General features: G+C 38.4%; 2 protein-coding genes across 2 annotated transcripts in view; both read left to right on the plus strand.

Moving 5' to 3' along the window:
- The first annotated feature begins 457 nt into the window (after positions 1-457).
- On the plus strand, positions 458-5,396 carry LOC114892146 (serine protease inhibitor Kazal-type 14-like). The gene is made up of 5 exons (XM_029216826.1): positions 458-525; positions 1,379-1,424; positions 1,488-1,536; positions 4,281-4,398; positions 5,351-5,396. Exons 1-5 carry the CDS (start codon positions 458-460, stop codon positions 5,394-5,396), a joined length of 327 nt encoding a protein of 108 aa, XP_029072659.1.
- An 11,427-nt stretch (positions 5,397-16,823) lies between these two features.
- SPINK6 (serine peptidase inhibitor, Kazal type 6) overlaps positions 16,824-25,340 on the plus strand; it is a 37,428-nt gene continuing 28,911 nt past the window's right edge. Inside the window, 1 exon segment of the mRNA XM_029216827.1 lies at positions 16,824-17,012. Within this exon segment, the coding sequence (XP_029072660.1) occupies positions 16,824-17,012 (189 nt within the window).

Consider the following 25,340-nt stretch of genomic DNA (forward strand, 5'->3'; position numbering starts at 1 on the left):
GCAATCTCTGCTTCATGACCAAGTACAGACCTGCTTCCTCTATTGAGAAGCCCTTGTTGTCTAGAAGCCTCTAGCAGCCTCATCATTTTCTTTGTATCCTTTCAAATAAAAAAATTTTGAGAGAATCGTCAGATAAGGTGCCTTTTCAAGACACTTAAAATATCTCCATCCTAACATAATACAGTTATTCCCAAACAGTAACCTCTGATTTACTTCTGTCTTCTAAGTAGTCACAGGTCTGTCACTGAGATCTATACATTTATTTATAACTAACCAAAGTTTATTCCTGAGCATTTGTTCTCGGAGAAGGAGCATACAATACGTATACTGGAGATGAATATTCACTTCAGAAGTGGTCTTAATATCCTGATAGCCTCTTCTTTTGTGATTGTATCAAAAGGCAACATCCTGAAGCAGTATCTCAGAGAATTATTCTAAGGACACGCCAGGAGGAAAAATGGCCAAATCCTTCCCAGTACTCTGCTCACTTCTGTTCTTTATCGTGATACATTTGACGTTACCTTCTGGTGAGTAATGTAGCTGTTTTGCGCAGGGATGTAAGGTTGATTGCTGGGCTGTGACATGATAATCTAGAAGAGAAGGCTTTGAGATTTTTGTGTATATATATTTTTATTAAGTGTATCATTTTACTATACTTATATATCTGTATATAGAGAGAGACAGACAATGGAGTGTGATCAAAAAAAAAAAAAAAAAAAGGCTCTGGGCCAATGGGCAGGGGCCTTAGCTTTCCCATCTATTAATGCAGACTATAAGACCTAACTCGTGGGGACCAGGGGCTTGGGTGACTGGGTGAGGTAACATGTGAAAGTGACTGGCAATATGCCTCCAAGACAGTGCATCACAAAAATTCAGAACTTTTGAAAATGCTCTGCCATATATCTGACTGGGTCATTATCTTTTGTGTCCTTTTTTAGAGAAGTCATGTAGAGCGACCTAGCTTCAAAGACTGAAGAGCTTAGTTTTCTTACATATCTGCCATGAATTCTTGGGCATTTCATAAGATATGGGGATTGGGTTAAAAGATCTCTTTAAAGTTCTAGCATTTCTTAATTTCTTTCATATATTGGCTGTCAGCTCTGAATCCTCTCAAGCCCAGGCTAATTACTGTTAATCAAAAAATTATTTGGTACACTGGACTGGCAGTGATGCACCTATATAGTCTTCTGCTGATTATCTACCAGGAGTAAAAGAGTTACCCCACATTTAAAAAAAATGAATGAATATATGTATAAATGAAATAATGTTTTCAATTATTGCAAGCTTTCTTGGTACTACATAGAACTCTTTTATTCTGTCAACAAATTAAGCTATGACTTACCAGATACTAGATTCTTTAACTATTTTCATTTGTTATGGTTTCAGGCCCTCCACACTGGCGGCCACCACATGGAAATATTAAGGTAATTTTCCTCTAAATTTCCTGGGAACAAGGCTCTGAGTTTTCTTTGGAATTACTATTTTAGAACCTTACTGAGGCAAGTGATGTTCTTCAATGTCACATGAATGTGGCAGGTACACTGTAGGTATAGGAGTTCAGAGGAGAGTAATCCAAACTGGGACCCAAGCTGAGATTTGGTCATAGGTATACCACAGAGCCCTCGGTAGTGCCTGGAAAATGTTTATGGACACTGGCGGTTGCCAGGGGGCAGGGCAGGTTCTTATATGCCCACAGACTTGGGCATAACATGGTTTCTGCTCTGGAGGGGCTCACAGTTTGGTGGAAAGAATGCTCCTAACTGCCCTGTGATACGCAGAGAATGCCTACGGGAGTTGTGAATGGCAAACGCCAACTCTAAGATATAGACTGAGGAAATGTGAAGGAACAGGAAATCTCTGAACAGAGCCTCAAATTCTGTTTCCAACTCGTATGAGGGCAAAGTGACAGAGACACCTTTTTCATTTTCAGCTATACCTCTGAGCACTGAACATATTGTGGGGTAAAATAAATGTTTAATAAATGGGGGAAATAGTGAAATGAAAGATTGTTTTGGTTTTTTGATGTGGATTTGCATCACTGTAGTTCCTCACTTCAGGAGCACTTGCACTTTAAGCTTTTGTCTCATTAGTAAATTTTAAATTTTACTTCTTAAAAAAATATATTCATGAGTTGACTGGTGAGAAAGATGTTTTGAGGGCAGCTTGGCCTTCAAGGGACGCAGAGATCAGAGTGTAGAACCTGTCAGAGGCTATACCTCCAGCAAAAAAGTCTATAGAATTTGTCCAGGATTTATACTCTAGTCTCATAGAGTTGAGTCCTAAAGTTTTCCTCTTAAGAAGGTTGCCTGCAAGAGTAGTCCTCCACTTGCCCATAAATTTATAAACAAAAATAACCTTACTCATTCTTACTTATTTTCTCATGAAGCTTACAAAAATAGCCAGAAAAAATGAAGAGAGTGACTGTTTTTATAGTAAATTCTATAAATAATTCTATAAATAAAAGAAATAGGATGGTACAATAGAGAATATCTTTTGAAAGTAGAGATACTACTATCAACAATGTGGTCAGTGAAGGCTTCTTGGGCATGGGGATATCTGAGATGTGAAGGGTGAGAAGGAGCCACCCAGATGGAGAGCAGTGAGGAAGATTTACCTACTTGAGTCACTGATTAAAGACCTGCGTGACTGGAACACAGAGAGGGAGGGAGAGGGTGCAGCAGATGTTATAGTTACACAGATGAATACATAGCCTACTCACCCGATGAAAATATATCCTACTCTAAAGAGAAAGAAAAGCTATATTTAAAGATGATACTAATTATTCTTGCTATTATTTGACTATATTCATTCAGTTTGAACTATTTAAAATCTTACTCATTTTGCACATATTTATACAGCAAGACTAAGTGCCAATATATGTGCTGGACACACAAAGGTTAGTCTAATCAGAAACAGACCTTACCCTTATGGGCTTATAATTCTTTGGAGTGTGGAATTAGTCAAATAATTGTATAAATGCTTTATTACACACTGATTAGAGGTATTTAAAAAGGAATGGAAAGTTGGGATTGTATTTTGGGAACTCTCTGAGAAAGTAGGTCATAACTTTAGCTATGAAGGCATAATGAGTTTAGGTTCAAGAAAAAGACAATACATTTGATGGGGTGGTCGTGACAAACCACAAGACTCTGAGATGGAGGGACTATGGAGCACTTGAAGCAAAAACAAAACAAAATTTTTAAAAAGCCAAAAAAAAACCATGGAAAATGGCAAAGAGCAAGGTGGTATAAGGCAAGGTTGGAAAAGTCAGAAGGGTACAGATCACATAGGGTCTTTTACCTTATACTAAGAAGAAATTTTTTATGTGCAGTGAAATGCAATTAAAAGAGTATAAGTACAGGAATAATATGATTCAATGGATGTTTAAATTACAGAAATTAGAGGCTACAGAGGAAAGGAGAAAGTGGAGGGAGTAGTTGGGTGACAGACAGATGGTGGTGACCTGGCCATGGTGCTGGTGTTGGATAAGGGAAGAAGGGAGAAGAGCTCAAATATGATCCCTCTTTCTCTAAATAGCCCAAACTCCTACCCACCTTGTATTAGAGGTAATTTATCTACCTATCTTATGGTAATCATGGAGCCCCTGAGACTATCATCGTCAAGCTCAATCATCCCAGAGTCACTGCTCTCAAGCCATCACTGATACCAACATTGCAAGCAGACATGGGTTCTGGTCCCACTGAGACATGCCCCTTTCTTTGTTTTCAGTTTTCCCTACAAAATCAGGGAGTTACTCTAAATGATCTCATGTTTTACAACTTCAAGATAAGAGTTAGCTTGGAGATATTTTTAGTAGATAAGATGTGATAAATATTTTAAGTCAAGGCATATAGATTTCAGTGAAACATCTTTTCCAATTATGGGGCTTCAGTTTCCTTAGCTGAGTTACCACAGAAAATCTCTAAGACTAATTCCAGGTCAAATAGTCTGAGAATAAAGGAGATTGAGAGAGAAGCTAAATTTCCCAAATCTGTCCTGTTAACGCACTCTTCCTTTTCCCACTATAGCATAGCAGGCCTCCTTTCTCTCTTCCTGTCAGGAGGTCCTGACAACAAGGGCATCACGTACGTTGTTAGCTGATTGGACATACGTGGGTTCTGGTTCCCTTGCTTTGTGGAGGGGGAAGCTAGAGAGCTTTTGTCAGACCAGGATATGATTCTATGTTTAGATTTTCCTAGTAAAGTCCAGGGGTGTCTGTGAGTGTAATTCTAATCATATCATTCTTTTCAACTCAATTTCATGTGAAATGTCCATATAAGAAAGTAGATTGAGTTGGTTCAATGGAACAGTGAACCCCTGCCCTGGTATATATCAACCCATCTGTGGCAACAATTTGGTAACCTATGAAAATCCCTGCATCTTGTGTGTTGAGAGCATGTGAGTAATACTGGGAGAAAAGAAGAGAACAATGAAAAAGCTTAGTGCAAGGTGATTACCTCTTCTACCAAGTACAACAGCCTTGAAGCCAGGAATTTGCTCCAGTTTGCTCATAATAATCAGTCCCTGCTCAGGAGAACATGTGGCAATACAAAGCCCACTGGAGTAGAAAGCAGACTCGCTGTACTCAGTAGTGTTTGCTAGGCCCTTTCTTCTCTCAGCCCTCTCATTCCCATATGCCAATTGATAGATTTTTTTTCACTTGAAGCTTTAAATATCCCTTTGAGTCCTTAAAATTCTTTGATTTTAAAACAAACTATACTTTTGCCTTCTCTCAGATATCTTCAACTTCATATGTGTCTGAAACTCTGAGCTAGGATAGGTGACTATAAAGTTTGGGTCCTCTGGCTAGTTTAGTTTTTGGATTTATGTGACATGATTATCAGTGATTAGACACTAAGTCTCACTAAACTGTGGCTTCAGGGTTGATCTCTGTATAAGACAGTGAAGTTCACATGGAGAAAAACTCTCCCCGTGGCACCAGACTGAAGCCCTCCACCCAATGATCATTTTGTAATTTTCACAAAGAGCAATGAGACAGGAATGTGTAAACCTCAGGCCACCCCTACTAATGAGGAATTCAGCCAAAGTGTAAGAGTATTGACAGAGTAAGATGAGGACTGATATGCCTCATATATCATAAGCTGAGGCCTGATTAAGTAACTTATTTTCAAAGAGCTTATAATATAGGTCATAATATCTTCAGTGGCATCTTGGAATCATGGAAGGATAACAGGGTAGGAAATCCAATAACCTGGCTTTTGTCTGTAATCAATGTCCTTTATGCTCTTAGTTTCCTCAAATATAAAATAAGGGTGATAGATAATTCTACAAGTATTTTTGTAGCTCTGATATTATATTAATGAAATATTTATTCTGATTCTTCCTTCAGGAAATCTCAGGGAAAAATTAGATTTCTGCATGATGGAAAATGCTGAGTGGACTCAGACATGAAAGAAGTACCTTTTTTTATCTTTCCATTGAGAAAATCCTTCTCTTGCAACTCACCCCTCCTTAGATGTGTTCTTAGTGACAGAGAGCTACCCCTAGTGAGCTTGTAGACCTCTCCCCTCATTGATTCGCTGCCTTCCATATTCTCCCTAATAAATAAACTTTTCTGAAAGTCTCATTTAACATGGGTCTCAGATCCGTATCTCAAGCCTCAGAAGTAGAACAAAATGAACATTTGAGCCAAAGGTCAGAGACAAACACAGGGCTTAATCAGGTCTCTGATACTGTAAACTGTGGAATAATCTATCAATATGTAAAGGCTCCTGGTTGTCTTCCAAAGAACACAACAGAAATTTCTTCCATATTCCTTCAGAATTAAAAAAATATATATATATTAATAGGAAACGTGCCTAAAATAACCAGCTGAGCTTCCCCTCGCAGCTGTAACCAGAGTAGTCATCCATCCACCAGCTCTAGTTTGTCTAAGACAGACTTGGAATAGAAAAAGTACACCCTGGGAGAGTGCTCTAAGCTTTCATAGCTCTTGTCTGAGAGGAAACTGCTATCTAGAAATTAAATGAAGGTATAAGAGCATTCTCAGAACTACCAGTCTTGCCTGAACCAAGATAGCAGAGTAGAAGGACGTGCTCTCACTCCCTCTTGCGAGAACATCAGAATCACAACTAGCTGCTGGACAATCATCGAAAGGAAGACACTGGAACTCACCAAAAAGATACCCCACATCCAAAGACAGAGGAGAAGCCACAGTGAGATGGTAGGAGGGGCACAATCACAGTAAAATCAAATCCCATAACTGCTGGGTGGGTGACTCACAGACTGGAGAACACTTATACCACAGAAGTCCACCCAGTGGAGTGAAGGTTCTGAGCCCCACATCAGGCTTCCCAACCTGGGGGTCCGGCAACAGGAGGAGGAATACCTAGAGAATCACACTTTGAAGGCTAGTGGAATATGATTGCAGGACTTCGACAGGACTGGGAGAAACAGAGACTCCACTCTTGGAGGGCACACACAAAGTAGTGTGTGCATCGGGACCCAGGGGAAGGAGCAATGACCTCAGAGGAGACTGAACCAGACCTACATGCTAGGGTTGGAGGGTCTCCTGCAGAAGCAGGGGAGGCTGTGGCTCACCATGGGGACAAGGACACTGGCAGCAGAAATTCTGGGAAGTACTCCTTGGTGTGAGCCCTCCCAGAGTCTTCCATTAGTCCCACCAAAGAGCCCAGGTAGGCTCCAGTGTTGGGTTGCCTCAGGCCAAACAACCAACAGTGAGGGTACCCAGGCCCACCCATCAGCAGTCAAACGGATTAAAGTTTTACTGAGCTCTGCCCACCAGAGCAACACTCAGCTCTACCCACCACCAGTCCCTCCCATCAGGAAACTTGCACAAGCCTCTTAGATAGCCTCATCCACCAGAGGGCAGACAGCAGAAGCAAGCAGAACTACAGTCCTGCAGCCTGTGTAACAAAAACCACATCCACAGAAAGATAGACAAGATGAAAAGGCAGAGGGCTATGTACCAGATGAAGGAACAAGATAAAACCTCAGAAAAATAACTAAGTGAAGTGGAGATAGGCAACCTTCTAGAAAAAGAATTCAGAGTAATGATAGTGAAGATGATCCAGGACCCTGGAAAAAAGAATGGAGGCAAAGATGGAGAAGATGCAAGAAATGTTTAACAAAGACTTAGAAGAATTAAAGAACAAATAAACAGAGATGAACAATACAATAAATGAAATGAAAACTACACTAGAAGGAATCAATAGCAGAATAACTGAGGCAGAAGAATGGATAAGTGACCTGGAAGACAGAATGGTAGAATTCACTGCTGCGAAACAGACTAAAGAAAAAAGAATGAAAAGAAATGAAGACAGCCTAGGAGACCTCTGGGACAACATTAAATGCAACAACATTCGCATTATAGGGGTCCCAGAAGGAGAAGAAAGAACCCGACAAAATATTTGAAGACATTATAGTCGAAAACTTCCCTAACATAGGAAAGGAAATAGCCACCCAAGTCCAGGAAGCGCAGAGAGTCCCATACAGGATAAACCCAAGGAGAAACACACCGAGACACACAGTAATCAAATTGGAAAAAATCAAAGACAAAGAAAAATTACTGAAAGCATCAAGGGAAAAACGACAAATAACATACAAGGGAACTCCCATAAGGTTAACAGCTGATTTCTCAGCAGAAACTCTACAAGCCAGAAGGGAGTGGCATGATATACTTAAAGTGATGAAAGGGAAGCACCTACAACTGAGATTACTCTACCCGGCAAGGATCTCATTCAGATTCAATGGAGAAATCAAAAGCTTTACAGACAAGCAACAGCTAAGAGAATTCAGCACCACAAAACCAGCTCTACAACAAATGCTAAAGGAACTTCTCTAAGTGGAAAACACAAGTGAAGAAAAGGACCTACAAAAACAAACCCAAAACAATTAAGAAAATGGTCACAGGAACATACATATTGATAATTACCTTAAACGTGAATGGATTAAATGCTCCAACCAAAAGACACAGGCTCACTGAATGGATACAAAAACAAGACCCATGTATATGCTGGCTACAAGAGACCCACGTCAGACCTAGGGATACATATAGACTGAAAGTGAGGGGATGGAAAAAGATATTCCATGCAAATGGAAATCAAAAGAAAGCTGGAGTAGCAATACTCATATCAGATAAAATAGACTTTAAAATAAAGAATGTTTATAAATAAAGAGACAAAGAAGGACACTACAAAATGATCAAGGGATCAATCCAAGAAGAAGATATAACAATTATAAATATATATGCACCCAACATAGGAGCACCTGAATATATAAGGCAACTGCTAACAGCTATAAAAGAGGAAATCGACAGTAACACAACAATAGTGGGGCACTTTAACACCTCACTTACACCAATGGACAGATAATACAAAATGAAAATAAATAAGGAAACAGAAGCTTTAAATGACACAACAGACCAGATAGATTTAATTGATATTTATAGGACATTCCATCCAAAACCAGATTACACTTTCTTCTCAAGAGCGCACGGAACATTCTCCAAGATAGATCACATCTTGGGTCACAAATCAAGCGTGAGTAAATTTAAGAAAATTGAAATCATATCAAGCATCTTTTCGGACCACAAGGCTATGAGATTAGAAATGAATTACAGGGAAAAAAACGTAAAAAACACAAACACATGGAGGCTAACAATACATTACTAAATAACCAAGAGATCACCGAAGAAATCAAAGAGGAAATCAAAAAATACCTAGAGACAAATGACAATTAAAACACTACGATCCAAAAGCTATGGGATGCAGCAAAAGCAGTTCTAAGAGGGAAGTTTATAGCTATACAAGCCTACCTCAAGAAACAAGAAAAATCTCAAGTAAACAATCTAAACTTTCACCTAAAGGAACTAAAGAAAGAACAAACAAAACCCAAAGTTAGCAGAAGGAAAGAAATCATAAAGATCAAAGCAGAAATAAATGAAAAACAAACAAAGAAAACAAGAGCAAAGATCAATAAAACTAAAAGCTGGTTCTTTTTTTTTTTTTTTTTGAGGTACACGGGCCTCTCACTGTTGTGGCCTCTCCTGTTGCGGAGCACAGGCTCCGGACGCGCAGGCTCAGCGGCCATGGCTCATGGGCCCAGCTGCTTCGCGGCATGTGGGATCTTCCCGGACTGGGGCACAAACCCGCGTCCCCTGCATCGGCAGGCGGACTCTCAACCACGGTGCCACCAGGGAAGCCCTAAAAGCTGGTTCTTTGAGAAGATAAACAAAGTTGATAAACCACTAGCCAGACTCATCAAGAAAAAGACGGAGAGGACTCAAATCAATAAAATTAGAAATAAAAAAGGAGAAGTTACAACAGACACCATAGAAATACAAAGCATGCTAGAGACTACTACAAGCAACTCTATGCCAATAAAATGGATAACCTGGAAGAAAAGGACAAATTCGTAGAAAGATATAACCTTCTAAGACTGAACAAGGAAGAAACAGAAAATATGAACAGACCAATCACAAGCACTGAAATTGAAACTGTGATTAAAAATCTTCCAACAAACAAAAGCCCAGGACCAGATGGCTTCACAGGCGAATTCTATCAAACATTTAGAGAAGAGCTAACACCTATCCTTCTCAAACTCTTCCAAAAAATTGCAGAGGAAGGAACACTCCCAAACTCATTCTATGAGGCCACTATCACCCTGATACCAAAACCAAAGATTCTACAAAAAAAAGAAAATTACAGACCAATATCACTGATGAATATAGATGCAAATATCCTCAACAAAATAGTAGCAAACAGAATCCAACAACACATTAAAAGGATCATACACCATGATCAAGTGGGATTTATCCCAGGGATGCAAGGATTCTTCAATATATGTAAATCAATCAATGTGATACACCATATTAACAAATTGAAGAAGAAAAACCATACGATCTTCTCAATAGATGCAGAAAAAGCTTTTGACAAAATTCAAAACCCATTTATGATAAAATCTCTCCAGAAAATGGGCATAGACGGAACCTACCTCAACATAATAAAGGCCATATATGACAAACCCACAGCAAACATCATTCTCAATGATGAAAAACTGAAACCATTTCCTCTAACATCAGGAAAAAGGCAAGGATGTCCACTCTCACCACTATTATTCAATATAGTTTTGGAAGTCCTAGCCACGGCAATCAGAGAAGAAAAATAAATAAAAGAAATCCAAATTGGAAAAGAAAAACTGTCACTGTTTGCAGATGACATGATACTATACATACAGAATCCTAAAGGTGCCACCAGAAAACTACTAGAGTTAATCAATGAATTTGGTAAAGTGGCAGGATACAAAATTAATGCACAGAAATCTCTTGCATTCCTATACACTAATGATGAAAAATCTGAAAGAGAAATTAAGGAAACACTCCCATTTACCACTGCAACAAAAAGAATAAAATACCTAGGAATAAACCTACCTAGGGAGACAAAAGACCTGTATACAGAACACTATAAGACACTGATGAAAGAAATTAAAGATGATACCAACAGATAGAGAGATATACCATGTTCTTGGATTGGAAGAATCAATACTGTGAAAACGACTATACTACCCAAAGCAATCTACAGACTCAATGCAATCCCTATCAAATTACCAATGACATTTTTTACAGAACTAGAACAAAAAATCTTAAAACTTGTATGGAGACACAAAAGACCCCGAATAGCCAAAGCAGTCTTGAGGGAAAAAAACAGAGCTGGAGGAATCAGACTCCCTGACTTCATACTATACTACAAAGCTGCAGTAATCAAGACAATATGGTACTGGCACAAAAGCAGAAACATAGATCAATGGAACAAGATAGAAAGCCCAGAGATAAACCCACGCACCTATGGTCAACTAATCTATGACAAAGGAGGCAAGGATATACAATGGAGAAAAGACAGTCTCTTCAATAGGTGGTGCTGGGAGAACTGGACAGCTACATGTAAAATGAAATTAGAATGAATGAAATTACAACACTCCCTAACACCATACACAAAAATAAACTCAAAATGGATTCGAGACCTAAATGTAAGACCAGACACTATAAAACTCTTAGAGGAAAATATAGGAAGAACACTCTTTGACATAAATCACAGCAAGATCTATTTTGACCCACCTCCTAGAAAAATGGAAATAAAAACAAAAATAAATGGGACCCAATGAAACTTCAAAGCTTTTGCACAGCAAAGGAAACCATAAACAAGACGAAAAGACAACCCTCAGAATGGGAGAAAATATTTGCAAACGAATCATCAGACAAAGGATTAATCTCCAAAATATATAAACAGCTCACGCAGCTCAATATTAAAAAAACAAACAACCCAATCCAAAAATGGGCAGAAGACCTAAATAGACATTTCTCCAAAGGAGACATACAGGTGGCCAAGAAGCACATGAAAAGCTGCTCAACATCACTAATTATTAGAGAAATGCAAATCAAAACTACAATGAGGTACTGCCTCACACCAGTTAGAATGGGCATCATCAGAAGATCTACAAACAACAAATGCTGGAGAGGGTGTGGAGAAAAGGGAACCCTCTTGCACTGTTGGTGGGAATGTAAATTGATACAGCCACTATGGAGAACAGTATGGAGGTTGCTTAAAAAACTAAGAATAGAATTACCATGTGATCCAGCAATCCCACTTGGGGGCATATACCCAGAGAAAACCGTAATTCAAAAAGACACATGCACCCCAATGTTCAGTGCAGCACTATTTACAATAGTCAGGTCATGGAAGCAACCTAAATGCCCAACAACAGACGAATGGATAAAGAAGATGTGGTATGTGTATACAATGGAATATTACTCAGCCATAAAAAGGAACGAAACTGGGTCGTTTGTGGAGATGTGGATGGATCTAGAGACGGTCATACAGAGTGAGGTAAGTCAGAAAGAGAAAAACAAATATCGTATATTAACGCATATATGTGGAACCTAGAAAAATCATACAGATGAACCGGTTTGCAGGGCAGAAATTGCGACACAGATGTAGAGAACAAACGTATGGACACCAAGTGGGGGAAGTGGCCGGGGGTTGGGGGTGGGGGTGGTGTGATGAATTGGGCGATTGGGACTGACATGTACACACTGATGTGTATAAAATTGATGACTAATAAGAACCTGCTGTATAAATAAATAAATAAAATTCAAAAAAAAAAAGGAAACGTGGAGTGTTGTGCTCTTCCTGGCCATTCCTGTTTCCCACTTTCCACATTAAACAATCTCACTTTTGGACTCAGCCTTTAAGCAGAGGCATTTATGCATGTCTGGCTTGGATCAGCAGGGCCCTACATTTTCACCAGCCCCCCTTTTCTCCGTAGAGGAGGTCTACATTAATGGTATTCATGAATGTCCCATTGATCATTGGTTTTTTGGGGGTTTTTTGCGGTACGCGGGCCTCTCACTGTTGTGGCCTCTCCCGTTGCGGAGCACAGGGTCCGGATGCGCAGGCTCAGCGGCCATGGCTCACGGGCCCAGCCGCTCCGCGGCATGTGGGATCTTCCCAGACCAGGGTACGAACCCGTGTTGCCTGCATCGGCAGGCGGACTCTCAACCACTGCGCCACCAGGGGAGACCCTGATCATTGGTTTTTTTCTTAAGTTCTCTTGACACTCTTGACATTTTAACCTTTGAAACATATAGGGACATGTTCTTCTTTGGGTTATATTCTCTCTCTCTCTCTTTATATATACACACACACACACACACACACACACACACACACACACATATACACACACACATACTTTATATGGAAAGAAGACTAACATAAAAATAACATGTTCTCTTTTCCTCAGCAGCTTGCTCCTTACTGGCCTGGGAAAGAATATCTCTTTTGACTCTGAATATCCTATAAGACTGTTGTCAGATTGTTTATATGTTCTGTTGGCTCTTTAACCTTAACTACCATGTTGATTACATGGGGGGACACATGGCTCCAGGGTCCTCTTAAAATTATCTCCGCATCTTATTAGAAAGAAGCCAATGGACTTCTCCCACTGACACTTTGGGTATCTGTTACAGAGGTGCCAAGGGAAGGATGCCATCTGAACTGGCACAATATGCAGTCTCTACCATACAGAGCTTAGGGTAAATCAGTGGAAACAATCACCTTGGGTCTATCATCTTTAGAATATGAAAAGCAAATAGCTCTGGGGAGAATGACAGTCTCTATCTTTATAGTGTGTCAATTTCCACTGCTCTCAGTCCTGGGCCATGCAGGAACACCAAGACCTCCAGGGAGGATTGGTTTCCAACACTATTGCTTTGACTTCATGTTCACAAAACTCTTCCTTCAGTAGTAATCCATCTTCGATTAACACCATTCAGTAGCTTTTTAATCTCAAACATTTTAATTTTGATCTCTACAAGTTTGATTCATATCTTACATGTTCCTAACTTTTTTTAACATCTGGAATACAGTTACAATAACTATTTTTATGGCTCTATCTGCTAATTCTAATATCTGTGTCCATTCTGGGTTTGCTGCTTTTCTTCTCATTATAGATATTTTAGGATATTAGACATTATGAATTTTACCTTGTTTTGTTCTGAATATTTTTGTATTTCTAGAAATATTCCTGAGCTTTGTTCTGACACATAGCTCAGTTACTTGGAAACATTGTGATCCTCTGGAATTTTGCTTTTAAGAGTTAGATGGGATCAGTGCGGTATTCACTAAGTGGGCTAATTACCCCTCATTACTGAGGCAAGACCCTTTTGAGTACTCTACTCATTGCACCATGGATTATAAGGTTTTCTGGTCTGGCTAATAGGAACAAGCACCATTACCAGCTCTGTATGAGACATGGGCTCTGTTATCTCTAATCCTCTCTGGTGGTTCTTTCTTAGCCTTGGGTAGTTTCCTCACACATAAGCACAAATCAGTACTCTGCTGAGCTTTCTCTCCAGTTCTCCCATGGTCCTGCAAACTATAGCCACTTTGGTCTCTCTCCTCTCAGCTCTGTCTCCTCAATTCAGGGAATCCACTTGCCCTCTCGGGGCTCCTCTTTCCTCTTCCTAGAATCTCTCACAATGCAGAAACCAAGGCCAACCACAGAGCTTACCATATTTGTTTCCCATCTCTCAGCAATCAGCACTCTTCATTGTCTGACTAGACAGTGTCATTGTTTCATATATTTTGTCTGATTTTTTGTCTTTTCAGGTAGGAAGCATAGCTGGTCTCTCTTACTCCATATTACCCAAAAGTAGAAGTCAGCTTTATCTTTATCATGTCATTGTACTTAGGTTTTCCTCTGATATCTTCTAAAGTCTAGAGTACAATGTCATTATTTTACTTTTTCTAAGGACTCCAAAAGATAAGATCATGCTCTGTAATAATACAATTCCCCCCCCACAGAGGATAATAACACGTTTACTTAAATTTGCTATACACAACAGTAAGAACTTTCATAATATTTTTTTCTGTTATTTGAGAGTAGACATTTTCAAAAAAGGAAAGGAGGTGAGCATATTTACCTAAATGCAAGACTTCCTTCCTTTTAGTGCAACCCCTAAAAGATGATCAATTCCACAAATACCCTACCATTTTCAACATGAAAGGAGAGTACCCCTTAGCGTTCCTAGCTTTGACAACAACTGCCTGTGCTTTCTCTCCCTCTCCCTCTCCCTCCCTCCCTCCCTCCCTCCCTCTCTCTCTCCCCCACCCCACTCTCTGGCAGGTGTTTTGAATTTTGAAATCCCTCTGTCTGTCTGAAATCCCTAATTGTTGATCAGTCCCAGGTTTTTGTCATTGCCATCTTCTCTTTACCCATCCCCACCTCCTCTGCTTGACAATCTCTCTCAACAACTATAATTACTCTATTGCCTATATATACTTACAACTCACATTTTCACATCATGAGACTGTACCCATCTTCTTAGTATCAGATAGTAAACATCTTAATTTCACTGGCTCAGAATTTTTAAAATCAATCTATCCAATATAAATTTTATTTTTTCCTTTCTAAATGTGCTCCTCCATGTGTTTAGAGTTAATGAAAGTTAATGTCACTACTCTGAGTCCTTTCTCACTCAAACTCAATTTCAATATATAATTTCTATATATTCCTTATTTCATCTTAAGTATAAATTAAACCCATAAACATGTATTTAATCCAAGTCTTCATCACATTTCTTGGTTTATTTTTATGTTCTTATTATTACCTCAGCCTCCATTCCCTTCTCCCAGACATAATTCTGCCTCCATTCTATAATGATTTAAATATGATCTGTTTTAAAAAGCACTATTTTTTGTCTTCTAATACAAACATCTTAGTATGACTCATAAGATACATTTTTCATCTGCTACAGGCACTCTATGCCCAACTTTAACCATAATAACTCTTGAAGGACTTTTAACAAACCCTATTTACCCATAAGGTGGCAGTAAAGCACTGCCGTTTAAATCAGTAACTTTGACTAGACCTATGAGCAACTCATAACATACCAATAATATGATTTTGAGGCAAGTTGCTAATGTTCAATGAGCTACATATTTCTCACCACTTAAAATGGTGATAATACAGGGCTCCAATCAAGATGGCAGGGTAGAAGGACGTGGAACTCACCTCCTCCCACAAACACATCAAAAAATACTTCTACAAATGGAACAACTCTCACAAAACACCTACTGAACACTAGCAGACCTCAAACACCTGAAAGGACAAGAAAGATCTCCATGTAACCAAGCAGGATGAATGGAAAAAAAAAAAAAAAAAAAGAGGAAGCAGGATAAGACCTGCACCCCTGGGAGGGAGCTGAAAAAGAGGAAAGGTTCCCGCACCCTGGGAAACTCCCTCACCTGTGGGGAGATCAGCTGGGACAGAAATACAGCTTCAGAGGCTCAGAGAAGAGCATAATAAACAGTTTGTGGCAGACAGAACAGAGAGAGACCTATACAGATGGTCATGCCACCACCCTGTGCGCCCCAGCCGGAGACATGCGTCTGCTGGTATGGGTTGGGACTGGGTGCTGAAACTTGGGGTTTAGAGGACAGACCCAGTGAGAGGAATGCGGTTGGCTGCACAAAGACAGCCTGAAGGGGCTGGAGTGTGATATGGTCTCATCTGGGAGTCTCTGCGGAAGAAGCCCAGGCCTGCCATAGAAGCAAAGTGCCATTGCAAAGTGGCATGCAAAAGGAGGGGGTGGGGTCACCTTAGCAGCCTCTTTATCCACACGCCAGCCCCCACCTCCAAAGGCTCCAGGAGAGCACGCCCCAGCCGTCTTAGGGTTTCCCTCCTCAGCAGACTACGCTCCCCAGCTGCCACCTCAGCGGGCTCTTGCACCCCAACTGCCACCTTGGCGGGCTCCAGGAACAATTGCCAATGGGTTGCCCACATGCAGAGGCAGGGCTGAAACCAGAACTAAGCCCCAGGGGCTGCACAAGCTAGGAAGCAAGGCTAAAGTGTCTCCCCGCTGCTGCGCAAGCCTCAGAGTTACACCCCCACCACTGGCTTTCTAAATTCAGCACCTGCAAGACATCCGAGTGGACAATGGGTGCTCCTGTGACCAAGATGGACCTGGCCTTAGCAGCTGTAGGCCACAGAGGGTCCAGGTGCATGACTACAGCAGTCTTGGGACCTGACTTCAATGGATCTGTGCTGGTGGCCTTGTGAAAACAATGCCTGAGGGACACCGGGGCTGAATGCCGACATTCCCATGGTTGAGGCAGGGCCAAGAGCAGTGCCAACAACAGTGTATTTTGGGAGCTTGCACAATGGGTGACAGGTGAAAAAACAGAACACACTCACTGGTGAACAGCTCTGGCAGAGGAATACTCAGTAGCTCCTTTCCCAGTGGGAGCACCCCAATCCCACCTACCTCCCAACACAGCTCAAAAATGCAGCTCAGAAATGGATCTGGGGCCCTCTACTACAACAACGAGGCAACAGACCCAGCCCGTGACAGGGCAGTGACAACCACAGTGCAAAGAGGAGGTCCTGCTCAATATCCAGTGCAGGCTCTGGTCACAACACCAGTCACACCTCCCATCAAGGGAAATAACATCCAGCATATACTGAGGAAAGAGGTAACAGGCATCCACACTAAAAATAGCCCTCGCAACAAAATATATTAAATCCACACAGGCTAAACAGGAACGCTCCCACATAAAAATAGCCCTCCAAGACCATAGTATATAATGGTTTCTCCCAAGCTCATACAGCCAGAGAAATATAAGTAAAATGAAGAAGCAGAGGAACCACTCCCAATTAAAAGATCAAGAGAATTCCCCTGAAAGAACAATCAATGAAACAGACCACTTTAGTCTAACAGACATCGAAGTCAAACAGGAGATAATGAAAATACTGAAGGAATTAAGAAGGACTATTAATAGAAATGCAGATTACTATAAAAAGGAACTAGAAACTATAAAAAGGAACCAAGAAAAATTAGAGAACTCATTTGCAGAGATGAAAGCTGAGCTAAAGGCGATGAATACCAGACTGAATAATGCAGAAAAACAAATAAATGACCTGCAAGACAGAACAATGGAAATCACCCAATCAGAATAGCAGGCAGAAAGCCAAATGAAAAACAATGAAAGCAATAGAAGAGACCTATGGGATAATATAAAGCTTGCCAATCTACACATACTAGGGATCCCAGAAGGAGAAGAAAGAGAAAAGGGGATTGAAAATGTATTTGAGGAAATTATGGCTGAAAACTTCCCAAACCCAAAGGAGGAAACCGATATCCAGGTACAGGAAGCACAGAGGGTCTCAAACAAGATAAACCCAAACAGCACTATACCAAGAAATACTATAATAACAATGGCAAAAGCTAACAAAGAGAGGATTCTGAAGGCAACAAGAGAAAAACAAAGAGCTAATTAAAGGAAACCCCCAGAGGACTATCAGCTGATTTCTCTACAGAAATGTTGCAGGCCAGAAGGGAGTGACAAGGAATATTCAAGGTCCTGAAAGGGAATAATCTACAACCTAGGATACTCTACCCAGGAAGATTATTATTTAGAATAAAGAATTTCCCAAACATGCAAAACCTAAAAGAATACAGCAATACTAAACCTATCCTAAAGGAAATATTGAAAGGTCTTCTCAAAATAGAAAAGAAGTAAGAATCTATAGGATAGACAAAATCATAATTGGAAGGTATATCACTCAAATAAGCCAGTACACAGATTTTTTTTAAAAATCAAAAAATTTCTATGAAAGCGATGATAACCACAATGAACAGCAAAAGGATGAACGTCAAGCTATAAAAGAGGACATCAAAATCATAAAATGTGGGGAAGAGAGTAAAAAAATGTAGATTTTTTTCCCCAGAATGTGTTTGAGGCTATATAACTACCAGTCTAAAACAAGCAGACATAGGAAGAGATTAATATATTCAAAAGACAGGGTAACCACAAATCAAAAATATACAATAGATTCACAAAAACTGAAAAGAACACAAGCATAATACAAAATAAAATCATCAAACCACAAAAGAAAAAACAAAAACAAAAAGGGACAAAGAAAAAAATATAAAATCAATGGGAAAATAAGGTTTAAAATGGCAATAAATACATGTCTATTAAAAATTACCTTAAATGTCAATGGATTAAATGCTCCAATCAAAAGACACAGAGTAGCATACTGGATTAAAAAGCAAAACAAAACCAAGATCTTACAATATGCTGACTACAAGAGACTCACTTTAGGGCAAAGGAAACACATAGATTCAAGGTAAGGGCATGGAAAAAGATATTTCATACAAACGGAAATGAGAGGAAAGCAGGGTCACAATACTCATACCAGACAAAATAGACTTTAAAACAAAGGCTATAAAGAAAGATAAAGAAGGACACTATATAATGATAAAAGGATCAATACAAGGAGAGGATATAACACTCATCACCACTTATGCACCCAAATACATAAAACAAATACTAACAGACATAAAGGGAGAAACTGATGGGAATACAATAATAGTAGGAGACTTTAACCCTCCCACTCACATCAATGGACAGATCTTGGAGACAGAAAATTAATAAGGCAACAGAGATTCTAAATGATACAATAGAAGAGTTAGACTTAATTGATATTTTCAGGACATTACACCCCAAAAAAGCAGAATACATTCTTTTCAAGTGCACATGGAACATTCTCTAGGACTGACCACATACTAGGGCACAAAACAAACCTCAACAAATTTAAGAGTACAGAAATTATTTCAAGCATCTTTTCCAACCAGAATGGCATGAAACTAGAAATCAGTCACAGAAAAAGAAATGATAAACAATTACATGGAGAATAAATGATATGCTTCTAAAAAAACCAATGGGTCAATGAGGAAATCAAAGAAGAAATTAAAAAATATCTTGAGGCAAATGACAATGAAAACACAACCACACAAAATCTATGGGGAATTCCCCAGTGGTCTAGTGGTTAGGACTCAGCACTTTCACTGCCATGGCCCAGGTTCAATCCCTGGTCAGGGAACTAAGATCCCACAAGCCATACAGGATGCAGCAAAAAGCACTTCTTAGAGGGAAGTTCACAGTGAAACAGGCCTTCTTTAAGAAACAAGAAAAATCTCAAATAACCTAACCTACCACCTAAAAGAATTAGAAAAAGAACAACAAACAAAACCTAAAATCAGCAAAAGGAAGAAGAAAATAAAGGTCAGAAAGAAAATAAATAAAGATTTGAAAAAAATCAATAAAACCAATAGCTAGTTCTTTTAAAGGGTAAACAAAATTGACAAACCTCTAGCCAGGATCACCAGGAAGAAAACAGAAGACCCAAATAAACAAAATAAGAAATGAAAGAAGAGAAATCACAACCGATACTGCAGAAATACCAAAAAAACCATAATACTATGAACAATTATGTGCCAACAAATTCAACAACCTGGAAGAAATGGACAACTTTCTAGAAACACACAGTCCACCAAACTGAATCAAGAAGAAACAGATAACTAGAACAGACCAATCACTAGAAGCAAAAAAGAATCTGTAATAAAAAACAAAAATAAGAATCCCTACAAACAAAAGTCCAGGGCCAGATGGCGTCACAGGCAAATTCTACCAAATATATAAAGAATAACTTATACCAATCCTTCTTAAACTCTTCCAAAAGACTGAAGAGGAAGGAACACTCCCAAAGACATTCCATGAAGCCACCATCACCCTGATACCAAAACCAGACAAAGACACTACCAAAAAAGAAAATTATAGGCCAATATCTTTGATGAATATAGATGCAAAAGTTCTCAACAAAATATTAGCAGATGAATCCAACAACAAATTAAAAAGATCATACACCACAACCAACTTGGATTCATCCCAGGGTCATAAGGCTGATTCAACATACGCAAATCAATCGACGTGTTAAACCACATCAACAACAGAAAAGACAAAAACCACATGCTCATCTCAATAGATGCAGAAAAAGCATTTGATAAAATTCAACATCCATTCATGATAAAAACTCTTACCAAAGTGGGTACTGAGGGAACATATCTCAACATAATAAAAGCTAATTATGACAAACCCACAGTCAATGTAATACTCAACAGTGAAAAGCTGAAAGCCTTCCTGCTAAACTCTGAAAAAAGACAAGAATGCCCACTCTTGCCACTTCTCTTCAGCATTGTACTGGCCTAGCCACAGCAACCAGACAAGAAAAAGAAATAAAACGTATTCAAATTGGTAGGGAAGAGGTAAAACTGTCACTATATGCAGATGACATGATACTATATATAGAAAACCCTAAATACTCTGCACAAAAACTATTAGAACTGATAAACAAATTCAGCAAAGAAGCAGGATACAAGATTAATATACAGAAATTGGTTGCATTTCTTTACACTAACAGTGAAATATCAGAAAATAAATGTAAACAAACAATTCCTTTTAAAATCGCATCCAAAAAATAAAATATTTAGGAATAAACTTCACCAAGGAGGTAAAAGATTTATATGTTGAGAACTACAAAACATTAATAAAGTACACTGAAGATGACTCAAAGAAATGGAAAGATATGCCATGCTCTTGGATTGAAAGAATATTATAAAATGCCCATGCTACCCAAAACAATCAACACATTTAATGTGATCCTTATCAAATTATCCATGACATTTTTCACAGAACTAGAACAAATAATCCTAAAGTTTATACAGAACCATAAAAGACCCAGACTTTCCAAAGCAATCTTTAGGAAAAAAAACAAAGTAGGAGGCATAACCCTCCCAGACTTCAGACAATAATACAAAGCTCCAGTAATCAAAACAGCGTGGTAATGGCAGAAAAACAGACATATGAGTCAATGGAACAGAACAGAAAGCCCAGAAATAAACCCACACACCTATGAACAATCTTCAACAAAGGAAGCAACAATATACAGTGGGAAAAAGACAGTCTCTTCAGCAAATGGTGTTGGGAAAGTTGGACAGCCACATGTAAATCAATGAAATTAGAACACTCCCTCACACCACACACAAAAATAACCTCAAAATAGTTTAAAGACCTAAATGTAAGACATGACACCATAAAACTCCTAGAAGAGAACATATGCAAAACATCCTCTGACATAAATTGTAGCAATCTGTTCTTAGCCCAGTCTCCCAAGGCAATAGAAGTGAAAACAAAAATAAACAAATGGGATGTAATCAAACTTAAAAGATTTTGCACAGCAAAGGAAATCATAAACAAAATGAAAAGACAACCTATGGACAGGGAGAAAATATTTGCAAATGATGCAACTGACAAGGGATTAATTTCCAAAATATACAAACAGCTCATACAACTCAATAACAAAAAACAAACAACCCAGTCAAAAACTGGGCACAAACCCTAAAATGGGCATTTCTCCAAAGAAGACACACAGATGGCAATAGGCACTTGAAAAGATGCTCAACATCGCTAATTCTTAGAGAAATGCAAATCAAAACTACAATAAGGTACCACCTCACATAGGTCAGAATGGCCATCATTAAAAAGTCTACAAATAATAAATGTTGGAGAGGGTATGGAGAAAAGGGCACCCTCCTACACTGTTGGTGGGAATGTACATTGGTGCAACCACTATGGAATACAGTATGGAGGTTCCTCAAAAAACTAGAGTTATCATATGATACAGCAATCCCACTCCTGCGCATATACCCAGACAAAACTATAATTCAAAAAGATACATGAACCCCTATGTTCACAGCAGCACTGTTTACAATAGCCAAGACATGCAAACAACCTAAATGTCCATCAACAGTTGAATGGATAAAGAAGATGTGGTGTATATATATGTGTGTGTGTGTGCACACACACATACACAAACACACACACACACACACTGGAATATTAGCCATAAAAAAAGAATGAAATAAGGCCATTTGCAGCAACATGAATGGACCTAGACATTATCGTACTAAGAGAAGTCAGAAAGAGAAAAACAAGTACCATATGATATTACTTATATGTGGAATCTAAAATACAATACAAATGAACATATCTACGATACAAAAACACACTCGCAGACACAGAGAACAGACCTATGGTTGCCAAGGAGGAAGGGGGTCAATGGTGGGAGGATGGATTGGGATTTGGGGATTAGCAGATGCAAATTACTATCTATAGGATGGATAAACAACAAGGCCCTACTGTACTGCACAGGGAACTATATTCAATATCTTGGGATAATCCATAATGGTAAAGAATATGGAAAAGAAATATATATGTATAACTGAATCATTTTGTTGTACAGCAGAAATTAACACAACATTGTAACTCAACTATACTTCAATAAAATTTAAAATAAAATAAAATGGTGATAATAATAGCATATACTGGATTTTGAGGAGAAATGAAGGTCCAAAAAGTTTAAATAGGTTTAAACTTTAAAAAGTTAAATAGTTTAAATAGATGTCCAGGTGAGTAACAAACGGGGGCAAAATCTTAGGTAGAAACAAGAGGGCCCCTCTTTCATTGCCTACTTATTAATGCCCATTTCTGAACCCAGTTAAGGGAGAAAGCTTGAGATGGAGAGAGATGTCAGCAATTTCTGATGTTACTTTTCTTTTTTTCTTCTTCCCAGGAAGGTGAGAGCTCCTAAAATAGTCCATGCTGAGCTCTTATTCGGATGTCACATTAGATGAAAGTTGAGAAATGTTTCTAACTAATGAACGAAACATCACTCTTACAATTCTATGGGCTTATTTTTTCCCCTACTGATTAGATCCTTTTTACCCGAAGAAAATCAATTCAAAGAGTCAGAACTGAGTAAACTGTTAACCATATATTTTCCAGACAAAAATTAGGAGTTAGTTGGAGTGTGTGGGTCTGTGTAGGCAGCCAAAGAGGTTCATTGTTATTTGAGACAGCATGCAAAAAATAAGACAACCTACACTGCAGTTAGTTTTCTTCAATTTAAATTTTAAATCTGTATTTCAATGTAATTTTGCTTTGAAATAATAATATATACTCTTCAAGAAGAATTTAAAAATACAGAAAAGTAAATTTTAATTAAAAAATAAAATTAACCAAGCTCTAACATTTGTAACTTGGCATAATGAAAAGGCTTATAACATGAAAAAAATAAATAAATAAAATAAAATTAAGCAAAACATTAAAACTAAGACACACTGTCATTAATATTAGATGAAAATCTTTCCTGAACTCTTCCTGTTCCTCTCTCTCTCTTAATGACTAAGTATATAGATTTAGTGCAATGGAAATGATATCATAAAAACAGGAACATGCTACTTTTGAAATGAGAATTTGCTGAATACAAGGTCCATATGCAAAAAGAAGAAGAAATCAGGGACTTCCCTGGTGGTGCAGTGGTTAAGAATCTGCCTGCCAACGCAGAGAACACGGTTCGATTCCCGATCCAGGAAGATCCCACATGCCACGGAGCAACTAAGCCCGTGTGTCACAACTACTGAGCCTGCGCTCTAGAGCCCACGAGCCACAACTACTGAGCCCGTGAGCCACAACTACTGAAGCCCGTACACCTAGAGCCCGTGCTCCGCAACAAGAGAAGCCACCTCAATGAGAAGCCCACACACCGCAACGAAGAGTAGCCCCCGCTTGCCGCAACTAGAGAAAGCCTGTGCACAGCAACAAAGACCCAATGCAGCCAAAAATAAATAAATAAATAAATTTATAAAAAAAGAAGAAATTATAATTTAAATGTGTGTAATAAATAGAAGATGAAACATTTAAAAGATATTTCCCAGAAAATCAAAAATAACAAATGTATAAGGAAAAACTCTAATAAAAAGCGTGTATCATATCTACTCTGAATATTACAAAACTTTCATGAAATATTTTGTTTTAATCTCTAAATAAATGGAAGTATATACCCATTCATCAATTAAACAATTCAATATTATAAACAGGTACATTCACTCTAAATTGTAGATTCAATATAATCTTACTCAAATAGGTAGGTTTTTTTTTTGAGAATAACAATTTGATTTTCGAATTTATATGAAAATGTAATAGGAATAAAGAGCAGACAATATAATCTTGAAGAAAAACAAAGATGAAGGACTTACACTACCAGACAACAAGACTTATTCTCAAGCAATAATAATAAAGAAAATATATTGGTGCAAAGACAGACAAAGAGACCACTAGGATGGAATTTAGAGTCTAGAAACAGACTCATACATATATGATCATTTGATTAACAACAAAAGACACTGAAAAATTATGAAAGAGAACATCCTTTCATATACCCATGGGATATACATGTTGGAGAAAATGAATACTGACTCATCTTAATTTGAATTGATACTTATAAAAACAATTCGAAAAATCTTTTGAAGGGAAATATGTCTTCATGAACTTAGTGTAGGCAAATATTATTTAAACTGGCAAAAAAAAGCACTAAGTCTAAATAAAAATATGGTGAACCATGCAATATTAAAATTAAGAATGTCAATTCATCAAAATACACCATTAGTAGAGTAAAAGGTAAACCACCAACCAGGAGAAAATGTTTCCAATACATATATCCAACAAGTGGCTCATATTAGAACTATGTGGTGTCTAAGTTTTAAGATTAAATAGAGAGGTCAGCTAGAAAGAATATACTCACTGCTGGAAGAATTAGGCTCCCTCTGCTTTCTCTCCTTTTTTAAAATTCACATGAGCAGTAATATACCTTAAGCACACAGAAAGAACAGCTTAGTGATTCACTTATTCTCCCATTTTGGTACGGAACTTTGGAGTTTAACTTTCCATCAGAGATGACTAAATCTAATTTTTAAATTCATTTGTTTCAACCTTTATTTCATGGTGTCTCTCTTCATTCTTCCCCTCACCTACCCAACCTATCAGAAGAGGAAAACAATAAAACTGCCCTTTTCCAAATCTTCAAATAGTCTTATCTGTGAAAAATTTGCAGAATTTTGT

This window comes from Monodon monoceros, unplaced genomic scaffold (genome assembly GCF_005190385.1).
Source record: "Monodon monoceros isolate NGI ecotype Baffin Bay Population unplaced genomic scaffold, NGI_Narwhal_1 Super_Scaffold_12, whole genome shotgun sequence".
Lineage (NCBI taxonomy): Eukaryota > Metazoa > Chordata > Mammalia > Artiodactyla > Monodontidae > Monodon > Monodon monoceros.